The following is an 18,112-nucleotide window of genomic DNA, read 5'->3' as shown; positions in this document are numbered from 1 at the left end:
CATGGGGTAGCTGATAATTAACTCCCGGCCATTCTTTCTAGCTACAGGTTCTTTCTGAGCCAAATTTGAAATAGTCACTAGTAATATTTTAATGCTTATTTATTTATTTATTTATTCATTCATTCTTTCAGCAAATATGTATTGTTTGTGTGCCAGGCACTGCTCTATGCACTGAAAATACTGCAGTCAAGACAACAAAGCACACTGCCTCATTCATCTTCTGTTCTAAAGGGGAAGCAGACAATATATAACACATATAATTTTAAAAGGAAATTCTATGATAGATGATATATAGGCGACAATAGGTGCTATGGAAAAAGCATGAAATAAAACTGGAAAAGAAAACTGAAAGTTGAATAGATCGGTGGAGGGTAAATTGCTATGTTAAACACAGTAATCAGGACAGGCACCTTTAAGAAAGTGTAATTTATATGAACACACGAAAGATGAGAGGAAGTTTTTCATGTAACTATCTGGAGGAAGAGCATCCAGGCAGAGGGAACAATCGTTGCAAATACCCCAAGGCTAAAACATATCTCACACAGTCAAGGGACATCATGGAGGCAAATGTCACATGGGTAGAATAAGTAAGGGTGACATTATTAGAAGTTGGGATCAGAAAGATGACGGGAGTCAAACCATAAGAGGCCTTGTAAACCACTACAAGGACTTTGGCATTTACTCTGAGTAAACCAGGAGCCATTGGGGGTTTTCTGATCAGAAAAGTAAGATGATCTCAATTAATGTTTAAAAGAACCGTTCTGGCTGCCATGATCAGAATAGACTGGGAGAGGGGAGGTACAGGAGGATAGACCTGCCCACTCGCAATGTCCACGGGATGAGACACAATGATGGCTCCAGCCAGGGCGGTGGCAGTAGAGATGACAGGGAGGTCAGAATCCAATTATATTTTGAAGATCGAGCCCCTGTGAGTAAGAAGGTGTGAGAGAAAAGAAGAGGCAAGAATGACTGAAGATTTTTGGACTCAGCAACTGAAACTATGGGATTAACATGAACTGATGGAGAAACTGCAGGTGGAGCAGGTTTAATGTGGAATGTTAGCAGCTTAGTTTTGGACAGGTAAGAGTTTGGGATGCCACTTAGATATCCAAAGGGAGCTGTTGACTATCCAGGTAGATGTATGTGTTCATGTGTTATGAGATGAGGAAGAGTATGATGTTGCAACCACCTTTAAGTAGTCGTACTCACCAAAATATTCCTAATAAAGCTGTGAGATATAGAGGTTAAGTAATTACTAGAGACTATGCACATGCAGAGCTCCTCAAAACTGTAGATATGGAGTCAACGTCAAATTTAATATACTCAATGATCCCACACTCTTCTCTTTCAAATTCACTTCTCTCCACCAAGGACCCTGACTTACAGATCATAAAAGAAAAGAAAGTTGTAAACAAGAATGAGTCTTACCACTCAAAGCCATGGCCAACCGGAATTCTTCCTTTAGTATCTCAAGGACATCTTGAACACCTTTCTCCCCCTAACCGAGTGAAAAAATACAGAACTATTGTGTAAATCAGTCTGACTTGTTTTATTCATTTGTTTTACTGTCAAATTGTCTATTTTATATATTTATTTCTTTGTCCAATTACCTGGAAAGCTAAGCCCCAAATGATTGGTCTCCCCACAAACACAGCCTTGGCGCCAAGAGCCAGAGCTTTCAGAACATCAGTGCCTTTCCGCACACCCCCGTCCAGGAAGACTTCCACCTTCCCTTCCACGGCCTCCACAATTTCTGGCAGAACATCAATCTGGGGAAAGAAAAGTTCAATAATGTCATTCTATTAACACTGAATTGTTATTCAACTCCACCTCCAAAAACCATGGACACATCCAGCTAGGGCTTAGAGTGAAAGAAGCCAAGTAGGTTTGGGGTCAACGGTAAAATTATTTCCTCCTGAAAGAAGAGAGGTACAAATGCTAGTAACTAAAACACCAACTAAATTTGGAAATGAGTAGCTTATTTTTATTTTAAAGTGCAAGGTTTTCTTTTTTTCTGTTTCTTATATTCAAAGATTGTCATCAAAAAATTATAAACATAAAACACTTGATCTTCCATAACTTTTTTTGTTCATTTTTGAGACAGGGTCTTGCTCTGTCACCCAGGCTGGAGTGCAGTTTCATGATCTCGGCTCACTGCAGCCTCCATATTGAGAGTTCAAGTGATTCTCCTGCCTCAGTCTCCCAAGTAGCTAGAAATACAGGTGCCCACCACCGTGCCTGGCTAATTTTTGTATTTTTAGTAGAGATGGGGTTTCATCATGTTGGCCAGACTGATCTCAAACTCCTGACCTCAAGTGATCTGCCTGCCTCAGCCTCCCAAAGTGCTGGGATTATAAAATGTATAAAAGTAAATGAAGTATTTTATTGACATAAATTATTCATTGCAAGTCAATTGTTAAAATTCATGCTCATATAATAGTGCAAACAGTGTGTAAAATGCAAATGCAACTAATAATAAAACAACTTAGTCTCTTATTTTCTCATCCAACATATTTTGCATCCAGCTGTATATTAAAGAACAATCTGTGAAAACATTTTTCTTGCTTTTAAGGAATGTGACCACTTGCACCATGAAGATCTTGGTCTTGATTGGCAATTGGTGATGATGGACATAGGTTGGCATCAAAGTGCACTTGCCTGCACCTTGGCCTTGGCCACTTTGGCCGATAACATGTGAGCAGAGCTGGCAGAATGTCATTTCTGAGCATAGGCCTTAAGCAACCTCATGTATTCCCACTTACTTTTTTGCACCTTGTCATTTACCATGAGAAGACCATCCACCAGGTATTATTTCCCCCTCATCTTTGGCCCCAGGATAAATATTCAGGAAGCAGAGCCAGCACAGCCAAGCCCAGCTGGAGCTGACAATTGGATACCAGCTACCTAGCTAGTACCAAGCCTAGATCGGTAGACACTAGTCAACACAAACTTTCATGGAAATAAGTGATTGCTGATTTAAATCACTGAGTTTGGGATTGTTCATTTTATAGTGTCACATGGCAGTAGCTAACTAATACAATCGGCTACTTTAATGTGAATCTGCATTTGAGAATGAAAACAATTTACAAGGTGAGCTAGAGATCGAAATCTGTAGAAATCACCCACATTCATCCCAAAATGTAAAAATCTAAATTAAGTATAGTTCCTATTTAAAATGTATGCTGAAGAAGCTGCCATACACTCAAGTCCACCTTTTCCAGAAATAATTGTGCTGAAATCACTCAAAGGTTATCCCATTTCTACCCTAAAATTTTAGAGGCTAAAGAGAGTTTTATATATGAGGCTGAAGACCAAATAGGGCTACAGATTGGAAGGAAGTGAAGGTAACTCTTGGCATGTGGCCCCTAAATGTTTGGCACGTAATGTGATTTTCCTCTTTTCCTTTTGGCTTTTCTGCCTTGCCAAACATGCTTTGGATCTATTTACATATGTCCCTTTTCCTATACATAGTCCTCTTTTTGCATTCAGGCAAGTTACATCAACATATAAATGCTACAATTTCCAAGCGATGATGCAAGCTATAATTAAGCATATTTCCCCATTTGAAACCAGAACCAAAGAAAAATATTAGCTAGCTTGGGTTCAATACACATTTTCAAAGTCAGTCAAATCAAGTGTGTTTAGGTAATTTCCAATGCCTACCCTGGCCTAAAAGTAAACTAATAAAGATACTTAAAAATGCGAATCCTGGGTTAAAAAACAGAGCCCAGATTGGTGTTTCATGTGTCTGTGAACAACAATGTTCCATCTATTGCTAGGCATTTCAATCCTCCCCTTTTTCTTTCAATAGCTGCAGTTTTTACTAGGTGTATATTACACAAAATAATTCTGATCAAACAGATTAGATAAATAAATACAGTAGACAGACTCACTATGTTATGGCCCTGTTTATGTTTCCCTCTTTTCAGCTTTCTATACATCTGTGAGATCATTCATTTTAGCTTTTTCCTTAGTGCTTCTTCGGGCAACTAATTGTGGGCTTAACTCCACTGGAGTTAATCTCCAGGAAAATATGGTAAGATCCCTGTATACTGTTACTCATTCATCCCTCTATTCGCTGTTTTATCAAACACTTTATAAAGGACCTGGTATATTTAAGGCACTAATGTCAGGCAGAGTAGGGGATGTAGAAAGAAACCCACAGGGATCTGACTCGCAAAGAGAGTCCTCTTTCTCATTTGTGTTCGAGTCACACTCTTCCAGAATGCTCCCTGCACAACTTGCTCCCCTAACCCCTCCCCTAAACACAACTTCTACTGGCAAGGAGCTCTCACCTTTACATCCTCTATTGCATCCATTGTTATACTCTCGATTTCTGACATTTTAGGTATGGAAACCTTTGTTCAAATCAAAATAGTTTAAAATAAATAAAAGCAGATGGAACCAGAGGTGCTTAGTTAAACGCAAAGGAGACAGAGTCCAAGTCACTGCCCATAACCTAAGCACACTTACAAAATCACTGGTCTGTATACATTTTGCTGATTGTTTGCAACTGCAAAAATGGCTACAATGATTTCCTCTTCTTCATTTCCTTGCAATATTATGGGAGAGAGGGAAAGGAAGGAGGGTTCTGTTCCCCCACACCTTAGATCTGAATTGAACTTGTGATTTACTTTCACCAGTGGAATATGAGAAGTGACAGGATGCCCATTCCAAGCCTAGATCTCAGGAGGCCTTGCATGCTTACACACACTCTCTAGGAGACCTGCCACTTCATGAGAATGCTGGAAGATGTGAGACAATGCAGAGCCATCCCTGCAGAGCTCATCCTATGACAGCCTCCTAATAGGCCTAGTAGCTGGCCACGGACACATGTGACTGAGTCCAGCCAAGACCAGAGAAACACTCAGCAGATCTCAACACAAATTGCCAACCCACAAAATTGTAGATTGTAATAATGATGATTCTGATTTATCCAGTAAGTTTCAGAGTGACTGGTTATGCAGCAAAAGCCAGCTGATACATTAAATGTTTCTCCAAGATAGAATTGCATGGACTGTTTATATAGAAGAAAATTTAAATCCCTTGTAGTACTTCACAGAACATCCCCAAGAACTTAACAACCCAAATGCTTATTCTATAAAAAAGTTTTGCTGTTGATAATTTTCACTGTGAAAGAAAGTCATATTTCTAAGCTTGAAGTAGTTTGTGTCCAGATAGCATCAAAATGAAAATGCAAAATTGAAAAAAAAATGCTCTTAGGATTCAAATATTCCAGAGAATCTTAATTTGAGAAGATCTAATGCTATGTATTTTAGAACTCAATTTGATTCCATCCTGTTATTCTCTAACTACTTCAAAGCCAATCTGGATCACATTATAACCATGAGGTGACAAGAGTATTTTTAATACGATCTTATTTTTTAGTTTTTCTGGGGTGTAGCAGAGGCCTGACAACTCTTCTCAGAAGCAACATATTAAGATGAACTGAAGTTAAATTACTGTTCTAGGACTCCTAGTGATAATAAGTATTTCTCCATATAAGCAAATTCTGTGATTTATATTAGCCTGGTGCAAAAGTAATTGCAGTTTTTGCCATTAAAAGTAATGGTGAAATGACTTTTGCACCAACCTAACAGAAATGTAGAATTCATATTGTTGTCCACTTTCTTTTTGTAAGTAACACAATACTGTGAAGATGTTTGGGCTAAAAGTCTCAGTGACTTACTCACCTAGCTCTTATCCCCTAAGAGGTGAGACAAGACTCCATTTCAGTACTCTTCCCATGACATCATGCTGCCTCCGTGGCTCTGACTTATGACATAACAAAATCTGCAGTACAGCAAGTTCTTCTGTGCAAGTACTGAGACCTGGACACCACAGCCTCCCCCAAGCCTTTTGTCACTCACCGCAAAACCCACACACTGAGAGAACTTTGTACTGTGCCATACACCGAATCCTTCCTCACCATTTCTCTCATCATTATGAGCCTCAAATTTGCTCTAAAGTGTGAGGCAAAACTCAAGCAAGCATCCCTCTTATGTATATGACATGCAAAGAGGAGGGTTATGGTTTGTTTTGTTTTGTTTTTGAGATGGAGTCTTGCTCTTGCTGCCCAGGCTGGAGTAAGTACAATGGTGCAATCTTGGCTCACTGCAACCTCCGTCTCCCAGGTTCAAGTAATTCTCCTGCCTCAGCCTCCCAAGTAGCTGGGATTACAGGTGCCCGCTACCACACTTGGCTAATTTTTGTATTTTTAGTAGAAGCAGAGTTTCACCATGTTGGCCAGACTTGTCTCAAACTCCTGACCTCAGGTGATCTGCCCACCTCGGCCACCCAAAGTGCCGGGATTACAGGCATGAGCCACCGCACCCAGCTGGTTATTGGTTTTTGTTTGTTTTGTTTTTAATTTTAATTTTTTATTTTATTTTCCATAAGTTATTGGGGTACAGGTGGTATTTGGTTACATGAGTAAGTTCTTTAATAGTGATTTTTGAGATTTTGGTGCACCAAAATCTCAGAATAGGGTACTTTCTTTCTGATTATCACCTGAGCAGTATACACTGCACCATATTTGTTGTCTTTTATCCCTTGCCCACTCCCCCACTCTTTCCCCCAAGTCCCCAATGTCCATTATATCATTCTTATGCCTTTGCGACCTCATAGCTTAGCTCCCACATATCAGTGAGAACATACGATGTTTTCCATTCCTGAGTTACTTCACTTAGAATAATAGTCTCCAATGTCATCCAGGTCACTGCAAATGCTGTTAATTCATTCCTTTTATGACTGAGTAGTATTCCATCATATATATGTACCACAGTTTCTTTGTCCAGTCATTGATTGATGGGCATGTGGGTTGGTTCCACGATTTTGCAATTGTGAATTGTGCTTCTATAAATAGGCCTGCGCAAGTATCTTTTTCGAATAATGACTTATTTTCCTCTGGGTAGATATCCAGTAGTGGGATTGCTGGATCAAATGGTAGCTCTACTTTTAGTTCTTTAAGGAATCTCTGCATGGTTTTCCATAGTGTCTGTACTAGTTTACATTCCCATCAGCAGTGTAGAAGTATTCTCTAATCACTGCATCCACACCAACATCTACTGTTTTTTGATTTTTTTATTATGGTCATTCTTGCAGGAGTAAGGTGGTATCACATTGTGGTTTTGATTTGCATTTCCCTGATCATTAGTGATGCTGAGCATTTTTTCCTATGTTTGTTGGCCATTTGTATATCTTCTTTTGAGAATTGTCTATTCATGTTCTTAGCCCACTTTTTGATCAAATTGTTTGTTTTTTTCTTATTTATTTGAGTTCTTTGTAGATTCTGTATATTAGTTTTTTATCAGATGTATAGATTGTGAAGATTTTCTCCCATTCTGTGGATTGTCTGTTTACTCTGCTGACTATTCATTTTGCTGTGCAAAAGCTCTTTAGTTTAATTAACTCCCAGCTACTTCTCTTTGTTTTTATTGCATTTGCTTTTGGGTTCTTGGTCATGAAATCCTTCCCTAAGCCAATGTCTAGAAGGGTTTCTCCAATGTTATCTTCCAGAATTTTTATAGTTCCAGGTCCTAGGTACAGTTATTGTTTTTTAAAAAACAGTCTCAAGGAACACAACTCAAAAACCCTTCTAGATGTGTCTATATTCTCTCAGCGAGAGGGAAACAAGCAACACCATTTGGCTATTTTTCCCTTAAAATCTAGTTAGATTTGATTTCAGTAGATTTATATTTTATTTTTAGAAAACAATTTGGCCCACCTACTAAGTCTGCATATCCATACACAAGTGAGTCATAAATCTGAGAAAAAGCCTTGTGCTGTGACCGACCTCTCCACCCTACAAGGAGGAGGTCTTCACTTTCCACCTCTGTTTACCTGCAGCCAACATTTGATATCACCTAAAATGGTGTGTCTCTGGGAGCAAAACTGAGTTGCAAAGAGCTGACAACTTCCAGTTTCATTACTTTTCATCTTTTGTGTGTTTGTTTTGTTTTTTGAGACAGAGCCTCACTCTGTCGCCCAGGTTTGAGTGCAGTGGCATGGATCTCAGCTCACTGAAACCTCCACCTCCCTGGTTCAAGCAATTCTCCTGCCTCAGCCTCTCAAGTAGCTGGGATTACAGGTGTACACCACCATGCCCTGCTAATTTTTGCATTTTTAGTAGAGACGGGGTTTCACACATTGGCCAGGCTGCTCTTGAAATCCTAGCTTCGAGTGATCCCCTTGCCTTGGGCTCCCAAAGTGCTGGGATTACAGGCGTGAGCCACCACTTGACTGTATAATCCTACAATGTACAAAGACTTGCTTGGTTCCTACCATTAGTGCTTTAGGAAAAACTCAGTGCAATATGCACACCCAATATTCCCTGCCATCATTTACTCCGCCATCACAGCCACACAATTGGTCTATGAATGTCACTAAATCAACCTGCTAGTTCAATGAAACAACAGACCACTACTAGTTGACTAAAGTATTTGTTCTACTCTTCTTCTGGTTGTGTGGATAAATTCAAATGGTCATCTCAATTCCAACAATCTATATAATAACTACCACTGAAGGGTTCCGATAAAAGGGAAAATATTTATATAAGAATCCAGTTCTGAGAGAGGTGGTAGTCTGGAAAGTTGACCCACATTACCTAGTAAATACAGATAGATAGATAGATAGATAGATAGATAGATAGATAGATAGATAGATAGATAGATAGGAAATATATATATATATATTTAGTAAATATATTTAGATATATAAAGTTTTGTTATATGATGCTAGTTACTTTGCCTATGTAAATCACATTATAAAACATTACAGTTTAAAGGTTTAAATTTTAAAAGATGAGGAAACCAAGGTAGGGAGCAGAAGGCAATTCCCTCTGTCCCTCTGCAGTTCAGGCCCTCCTTCTCTCTTTCCTTGGCTATAGTAATTGTAAAGGCCACCTCATTGGCCTTTCTGCTTCTTGTCATGACAAAATCCACTTTATAAGACTCATTGCTGCTAAGCCAAGGCTCTTCTAGTGCACACCCAATGACTCATAATAGTCAAGGATCTCCTTCCTTATCTATCCAGGCAGATGCCTTTCCCAGAACTCTCCCACTCCCCCTGGAACCGCCTTTGCAAAACTTATAACTGAGAAAATTATGTCAGTGAAAGAGATCTCACCTAACTGACTCTATCTTGATTCTAACTGCCAAGCTTTCCTTGTTCATTCCCGAGTGTAGGCCAAACTAACTTTGGGAGAAACTTAGTTCATACTTTAATTTTGAAACAGAGATGATAACAGCCCTTTCCCAAAGCAAACTCCCTGCCTGCCTGGTGACTAGGCTGCCTTTGCAGGACTAACAAATTAGTCACAAGAATAGAAATTATGGTTTAGGAGTCATGCAGCTGTAGGCTGCAAGATTCTGAACCTCCCCAAATTGCTCCTGGGGATAGCATCACCTTTGTAAAACCGAAAATCAATGCCTGAGATATTTTGCAGACCCTGTACCTGGATCAGTTGGCACCACCCAGACTGATAAACGGGCTCATCTGGTGTTGTGGCCTCCAACGAAGAACTGACTCAGAGCAAGAGGACAATTCGACTCTCTGTGATTTTATCTCCGACCTGACCAATCAGCACTCCCCACTTTCCGACTCCTTCCCCACCAAATTATCCTTAAAAACCCTGAACCCCAGGTTTTCAGAGGGACTGATTTTAGTAATAATAAAACTCCAGGCTCCCAGTACAGCTGGCTCTGCGTGAATTAAACTCTTCCTCTATTGCAATTCCCCTGTCTTGATAAATCGGCTCTGTCTATACGGTGGACAAGGAGAGCCGGTTGGGCGGTTACAGCATCAGACACTGCAAACAAGATGGATTATTTAGTATTCCCTGAGCACATCTCACTCTTTGCCATTTTACACTTACGCTTATCACACTGCAAAGAGGGGGCCACATGGGGCCAGAGCAGAAGCAAAAAGGATCTGCAATATCATTGCCCCATCTACAAGAGGCTTGGCCAAATCCCCACAAGTGGACAGCACCTAAGGGAACCGCTTGATAGCACCCCACCAATGGCTCCTGGCCCCCATTCTGGATCACGGATCCATAAAATCCACCCCAGGAAATGTGTGCATCTCCATGGCTTTGCATCCATTTCTGGACTCCCAGTCCCTGATCTTAAAATCTCCTCTAAGTGTCTGTTGGTTTTCATGGTTTTAGGATCTTCAGGTTCTAATTGTTCTTTGATACAGTTCCATTCAGTCCCATACCTTTCAGGCCAGTTTGGCTCATTTTTATACTTAGATTTTGGACTCTGATTTGCCTACTCCAGTGCATAAAAACCAAAGATGCACGTTGGAATCTCCTGATAGCTTTAAAAAAATACTAGCGCCTATACACTCCCAAGCCCCAACCAGAGATTCTGATAAATAGACCTGGGGAGGAGATCAGGAGTCTTTAAAGTTCCCAGATGATTCCAATATGCAGCCAAGGTGGTTCACAACCCAGCCAGAGTAGCCTACTTACAGCTCACTTCCCCTTGCCTGGGCCTAAGCTTTTTTTCTCCTTTTCCCAATTCGTCACCGTTTCTCTGCAGCTTTTCAACCGCCACCCCACAGGAAATTCCAATATGTCCCTCCTCCTGATTTCTTGTCTCAGTTGTACCAATGATCTCAGATTCTACCACAGCTTTTGAATTCCCACAATTCTCTGCTAGTTCATGTCTTTGGACATTCATGGCGTAATCCTTTCTTTCACACTCGTTTACATACTTATTGGTGTATCTGTGAATTCCAGAATAATCCTTGCCCACAAATGTCTTTATTGTTTAACAGAGACTTTCATAGGTTACAAATAAATGCACTGGGCTAATTAAACATAAATATATTTGTTAATTTGGGTAGTTATGTGCCACTAAACTTAAAATCCAAGATCTCACATATTTGCACGTATTTCACCTTGACTGATCACACAAACTACACACAAAGAGGAGGCAGACATAGAGATAGTAACACAGTGATGGAAATGGGAACTCCAAAAGGAAATGGCAGCGTTTGCCAAAACTCACAGTGGCTGGCACCCCATCGAGTTGTCGAGCCCCATGATTCGACACCAAGATCCCATTCAAGCCATGTTTAACAGCCTCCCTGGCATCATCACCTGGAGAGAGTAAAACAAGCATCTTAAGGAAACTGTAACTTAACATGCGGCTTGGGTTTAGAGGCCTCCACATTCCAGTCAAATGGAGGCTGACTCCCACCTGCATACCTGGGTCAATAATCTTAGCATAAAAGTGTGCCCTAGGGTTAGCACTAGAATAGTAGTGGTAGTTTTCTAGGCCAACAACAACAACAAAATGTTACCACTGATGGCAATTTAATTGTAAAATACATAAAAGTATCAATAGATAATACATTGACATAAAATGTATTTATCTTTATAAGGGTGTACTCTTGCTAAGTATTTTCAATAAATAAGATTATATCACTTTATCATTTAGCAAAATTATTCCTCAACAATTTGGATAGCAAAAAAAGCACATAAAAATGGCAAGCACTGTTAATGTAACAGACAGTGGACAAACCTATTTCAAAAAACAATCTTTAATACAAAGTCGTAATAGCTTTAGTAACTATTTTAAGTAATATTGTTCTATAATTAAATATATGTTTGCTCATTGAAATGTATAAAAAATTGGCCAGGCGGAGTGGCTCATGCCTGTAATCACAGCACTTTGGGAGGCCAAGGCGGGTGGATCATGAGGTCAGGAGTTCAAGACCAGCCTGACCAACATGGTGAAACCCTATCTCTACTAAAAATACAAAAAAAAAAAAAAAAATTAACCAGGCTTGGTAGCAGGTGCCTGTAGTCCCAGCTACTCAGGAGTCTGAGGCAGGAGAATCGTTTGAACCTGGGAGGCGGAAGTTGCAGTGAGCCAAGATCACACCACTGCACTCCAGCCTGGAAGACAGATAAAGACTCCATCTCAAAAACAAAAAAGAAAGAAAGATATAAAAAATGTAATATTAAATCTCTAATCATATTTTAAAATATATTAATTTCTGAAAGTTCAGTTTAAAATAGATTACTGTTCTCTTAAATCTATTTGCAACATTTAAAAACATATTTTATATTCTAAACTGTTATTTTTAGCATGTCCTAGTAACAAACCATTTGCTAAAAGAATCATGAAAACAACACTGGTTCTCAGGTTTAACATTCAAAATGCAATACTAAGCAAAACCAATCGGTTCAAGAGTGTAGTAAAAATCAGGCCTTGGAAATTTAAGCAAATGGATATAGGTCATTGGTAATCTGTACAAATTCAGCAATGGAGATAATGAGCAGACTTGACTAAGAACTATTTTAAAAGATAAGATAATTATTTTTTTAATTATATGCTATCATTTTCCAAACTTTGTTTTATACAAGGCTATTTTTCAACTATTCTTACTTTTTTCAAATGATGATAGTGATATTTTTCTTCTAAAATTATAGGTATAGGAAACTGTTAAGCCTATATGTTATAGACTAAATATTTAAATCCTCTCAAAATTTACATGTTGAAGCCCTTATCACCAATGTGACGGCACTTGGAGATGGGGTCTTTGGGAGGTGATTAGGATTAGATTAGATTTCTAATTGCCTTTCTTTTCTTTTTTCCATTTACGTCAGACTTCAGAATATTATCAAGTTCTTCAAAATTTCAATTATTTGATCTGACCTATTAGGTCACTTTATTCTCCCCCTGGAGATAACCCCTGGAGCCCTCTGCCTTCCTGATCCATTCTGTTGTGGTTACTCACAAGACATAATGTCTGCCTTCCGCTTTGAATTTGCTCTTATTCGCTCTGAGTTGAATATCTTGCTGTCTGAGTATGCCCTCATTTGGTTTATATTCTCATTTTTTTGTTGTAGATTCCTTTGTAACTTTCTTAAAAAGGACCCAAGGGAGGTAAACTTACAGACCACCTAAATAGCTTCTCTTGTGTGTGAATGACAATTAGATTGGGTATAATAATCTAGGTGGAAAAACCATTTTCCTCAGAACCTTAAAGACATCAGTCCATTGTCTTCTAGTACCCATTGCTGATGCAAGGACTGATGCCAGTTTGATTTGAATTATTTTATAAGTAAACAGTTTTATGTTTAGTTTATCTATACACATTATTTTTCTGAAATTTCATAAGGAACGTGAGAAGTTGTGATTTGTTTTCTCACTCTAATGACTTACAACAACAGCATTCAGAAACTGTTGGTCTTTAATAAATTCCTCTAGGCCTCTTTCTTTTACTTTTCTACCTGAAACTCCTATCAGTTGGATATTGTACATTTTAAAGTGGTCTTCATGTACATTCATGTAATACGTTTTTCTTTCTATTTATCTTATTGTTCTCATTGTTGTTTTACCCTTTGGGAAATGTCATTGACTTTATTGCTCAGCCTTTCAGTCATTTCAGCAATCATGTTTTTAATCTTTGAGAGCTCTTTTTTATATTCAATTTTCCCTTTTTTAAAAAAAAATCAGAAGTCATTTTTCTAATCATTGGGAACTCTTCTTTATGCTCTAATTTTCTTTTCATGGCAGACTCTTCCTATTTATATATATATTTGCAACTTTTTTGAGTGTCTCATTTGGATGTTTTAAAGTTCCTTTTCTTGTTTCATCTCTTTTTCCTGGGATAAGCTTTTCTATAGATTCATCTTGATTTTTTATGTTTTGGTGTTTCTGATATGCCTAGTGATGCTAAATTTTCCATTTGTATTTAAGGAAGAAAGATTGAGGAACTGCCCTGTTTTGTAAATTAGTTTCATTCTTGCCAAGTCCTTGGCTGGAGTGGAAATTATTTCTTGGAACTCTATGTAAGAAAACGCAGGGAATGTCAACTAAGAGGCAATTAGACTGTGAGTTCCTCAAGTGTCAGAATGAGGACAGCATCATGTCATATTGGAAATGTCACCCGCCCATATTTCATCCCAGTCATTCATTCATTTCTTTAGAAAGGATCAGCTACTTTATTATTGAGAAGTCAGTGCCAAGTGTCCATTGTTGCATAAGAAGTAGACTGGGAGCAGGATTGCTGGCAGGCATGATCGCTTCCTATATTGATCTTCAGTCAGTCCCCTTGCATTTAGTCTTCACTACCCTCTCTGCCATCCTTGCAGACTATATACCTACAGCCTCTCAAGCATTCTATTACATAATCAACCCCTACGTCCTCTAGGAGTTCCTGAAAGCCTATCTCAAGGTACAGTTTTCTGTATGTTTTCCTGCTATCAACATGCTTTCAAAAGTTTCCTAAAATTTCTCTGCTGTTTCTGTCCCTCATCCTCCTTTGCTTTGCTGTCATTAGTGTATACATATTTGCATTTCTGTACTTTAATTTCAGTGGGGTCTTGGCTTTAATGAGAGGATTCATATGTACTCAGGCCATCATTTGAAACCAGAAGCCCAATACATTTTCATCTCAGACATATTTCATAAATGATTCCCTAAAGATAGGGCCTCAATGAACTACCATAGAACTTTCTGTGATAGTAAAAATGTTCTAGATCTGTGCACTTCCATCATACAGTACCACTAGTCATGTAGACACTGACCAACTGAAATGCGGCAGTGTGACTAAGAAACTGGAATTTTGCCTTTATTTCATTTTAATTAACTTATATAGCCACATGCGGCTAGTGGCTGCCGTATTGCACAGCTCACCTTCAATGTTCCCATAAGCTTACCTATCCTAATAGATATAGCATGGTATTTATTCTAAAAACCTAGGTGTAGTCATAAATAACCTTAGTAAACAGTGTAAAATTATATTCTGAATTGCTATAGTTTGCTCTGGTTATCTAGTTATGTACATGATACTAAACTTCAAGTCAAATGTAAAAAAAAAAAAACACTTGAAAAACATAGACAATGGTATTTTTTCAAACCTCATAATTGAGCATGTGTATAGTTCTCCAGTTTATATGCCTATGTCTGCCACCATGTAGCTACAACCTGCATTATGAGAAGTCAAATATTACCAGTAAACAGATCCTGTACAGGAGGAAGAAGTGATTCACTGTTTAGACTAAGTCATCGGACCACCTGGACTTAAAGCCCACATCTGCTGCTTGCTTGCTGTGTAAGTGGCAAGTTACTTAACTTCTCTGTGCATTATGGTCCTAAGCCACAAAATGAGGATAGCAATCCATATATGATGAGCTTGTGGATTTAATGAGTTGAATGTGTGTTTAGAAAGTGCCCGACACATGTCGAACACTCAGATAAATATTAACTATTATTACTCTTTTCCTCTGATGGTGCAGGGAGTATAAACTAAGACAATGAGTAGGTGGAGAAAGATTTATTTGCAGGATGCATTTGGCAACTCTATTTGAGTTGTGTTTATAACAGTTTCATCCTAGTTGGGATTACAATGATAAAGTGCCTCCCATTTGAACTAAATGTTTCTTAAGTAAGTCTGTTATCTGCCATCATTTCAAGTGGTTTTTTATATTCTGCAGGTAGTATTGGGAATATAGGGAGAAATGACAGAATGATTTGCTCAGAGGATAAGACTGTGAATTTTTAGAGAAGCAAAGACAATAAGGATAATTTATAACCAGACATAAGTCCCTTTTATTAGCTGCTTATGCAGCCTTGTCCACAGTTTTACGTTTTATTTTAACACAGAGAGAAAAGCAATTTTGCCTTAATGAAAGGGCCAAAATATTCCCACTTAGCAAAATGTTCGTGAATCTTGGATATTTTTATTAATTCTTAGAACTTAAGAGCGTGGCATTCCATATTTGTGAATTTGCCATTAAGTACATTGATTGAGAAACACAGTCATCAATGGGCAGTGGCACTGTTTGCTATCTTACTAATATTTTATTTCCATATTTAATTTAACATATAAAAGTGAAATGTAAGTACTCAAGATCTAAGCTCAGCCTTCAAACTCTTGGAGCTTTTGGTCTAGGAATCTGTTCTGACTTAGAGGAGAGTAGTAACTAAATCCCAGACACATGACAGCAATTTTAAACACAATCCAGGAACATTAAATGAATTTTTTTTAGAGTATCTTGAACAATGTATACAGGCATACCTTGTTTTATTGCACTTTGCTTTATAGCAATTTGCAGCTACTAAGTTTTCTAGAAATTGAAAATCACCACCCTGATCAGTTAGCAGCCATCAACATCTAGGAAAGACCCTCCACCAGCAAAAAGACGACAACTCACTGAAGGCTCAGATAATAATTAGCACTTTTTAGGAGTAAGGTATTTTTAATTAAGGTATATACAATGCTCTAGTGGCATTGTGGCAACCCTGCAACAAGCAAGTGTACCAGCACTATTTTTCTAACAGCATGTGCTTGCTTTGTATCCCTGTGTCACAGTTTGGTCATTCTCACCCTATTTCACACTTTTTCATTATTGTTACATCTGTTGCAGTGATCTGTGATTAGTGATCTTTGATGTTACTATTGTAATTGTTTGGGAGTACCATGAACCATCGCCTTTAAAATGTGGAACTCAATAAATAGGTGTGTTCTGACTGCTCCACTCACTGGCCATTCGCCCATCTCTCTCCCTGTCCCCAGGCCTCGCTATTCCCTGAGAAGCAACAATATTGAAATCAGGCCAATTAATAACTCTACAATGGCTTCTAAGTGCTCAAGGAAGAGTCACATACCTCTCACTTTAAATTAAAAACCAGAAATTATTAAGCTTAGTGAGAAAGGAATGTGAAAGGCCAAGACAGGACAAAAGCTAGGCTCCTTGTGCCAAACAGCTAAGTTGTGAATGCAAAGCAAAAGTTCTTAAAGGAAATTAAAGCTACTATGCTAATGAACACAGGAATGATAAGAAAGCAAAGCAGCCTTATTGCTAATAGGGAGAAAGTTTGAGTGGTCCGGATAGATGATCAAACCAGCCACCACACTCCCTTAAACCAAAGCCTAATCCAGAGCAACACCCTAACTCTCTTCAATTCTATAAAGACTGCGAGAGGTGAGGAACCTGCAGAAAAAAAGTTTGAAGCCAGCAGAGGTTGATTTCTGAGGTTTAAAGAAAGGAGCCATCTCCATAACATAAAAGTGCAAGATGAAGCAGCTGAGTGCTGATGGAAAAGCTGCAGCAAGTTATCCAGGAGATCTAGCTAGGAAAATTGATGGAGATGGCTACGTTGAACAATATATTTTCAATGTGGATGAAACAGGCTGTATGGCATCTTCTTCCAAACAAGCCTTCCTCATACTGGAAGAAGATGCCATCTAGGACTTTCATAGCTAGAGAGGAGAAGTCAATGCATGGCTTCAAAGTATAATCCAAAAATTTTACCAAATCTACTCTGCCTGTGCTCTATAAATAAAACAACAAAGTCTGGATGACTGCACATCTGTTTACAGCATGGTTAACTAAATATGTTAAACCCACTGTCGAGACCTGCTGCTCAGAAAAAAAAAAAAGATTTCTTTCAAAATATCACTGCTCACTGACAATGCACCTAGTGACTCATGAGCTCTGGTGGAAAAACACAAAAAGATTAATGTTTTTATGCCTGTTAACACAACCTGCACTCCATAGCCCATGGATCAAGGAGTAATTTTGACTTTCAAGTCTTATTAGTTAAGAAATATATTTCATAAGATTATAGATACTATAGTTAATGATTCCTCTGATGAATCTGAGCAACATTAATTGAAAACTTTTTGGAAAGGATTCATCATCCTAGATGCCATTAAGAACATTTGTGATTTGTGGGAGGAGGTCAAAATATCAACATTAACAGGAATTTGGACGATGTTGATTCCAGCCCTCATGGATGACTTTGAGGAGCTCAAGACTACGGTGAAGAAAGTCACTGCTGATGTGGCAGAAACAGTAACAGAACTGAATTAGATGTGGAGCCTGAAGCTGTGACTAAATTGCTGCAATCATGTGATAAAACTTAAATGAATGAAGAGTTTCTTCTTATCGATGAGCAAAGAAAGTGGTTTCTTGGGATGGAATCAACTCCTGGTGAAGATGCTGTGAACATTGCTGAAATAACAACAAAGGATTTAGAATATTACATAAACTTCACATATAAAGCAGCGGCAGTTTGAGAGGACTGACTCCAATGTTGAAAAAGTTGTACTGTGGGTAAAATGCTATCAAATAGCTTCTCATGAT

At 38.5% G+C, this 18,112-nt stretch overlaps 1 protein-coding gene across 1 annotated transcript in view; it reads right to left on the bottom strand.

The window, feature by feature from the left end:
• Positions 1 to 18,112, bottom strand: part of HAO1 (hydroxyacid oxidase 1) — a 55,645-nt gene that overhangs the window by 2,704 nt on the left and 34,829 nt on the right. The window contains exons 5-7 of the mRNA XM_001116000.4: positions 11,016 to 11,107; positions 1,611 to 1,769; positions 1,429 to 1,498 (exon numbers count right to left, since the gene is read on the bottom strand). Coding sequence (XP_001116000.2) covers positions 1,429 to 1,498; positions 1,611 to 1,769; positions 11,016 to 11,107 — 321 coding nt within the window. The remainder of the gene's footprint in view (positions 1 to 1,428; positions 1,499 to 1,610; positions 1,770 to 11,015; positions 11,108 to 18,112) is intronic.

This window comes from Macaca mulatta, chromosome 10 (genome assembly GCF_049350105.2).
Source record: "Macaca mulatta isolate MMU2019108-1 chromosome 10, T2T-MMU8v2.0, whole genome shotgun sequence".
Classification (NCBI taxonomy): Eukaryota; Metazoa; Chordata; class Mammalia; order Primates; family Cercopithecidae; genus Macaca; species Macaca mulatta.
This window is presented reverse-complemented; position numbering and strand designations above follow the sequence as displayed.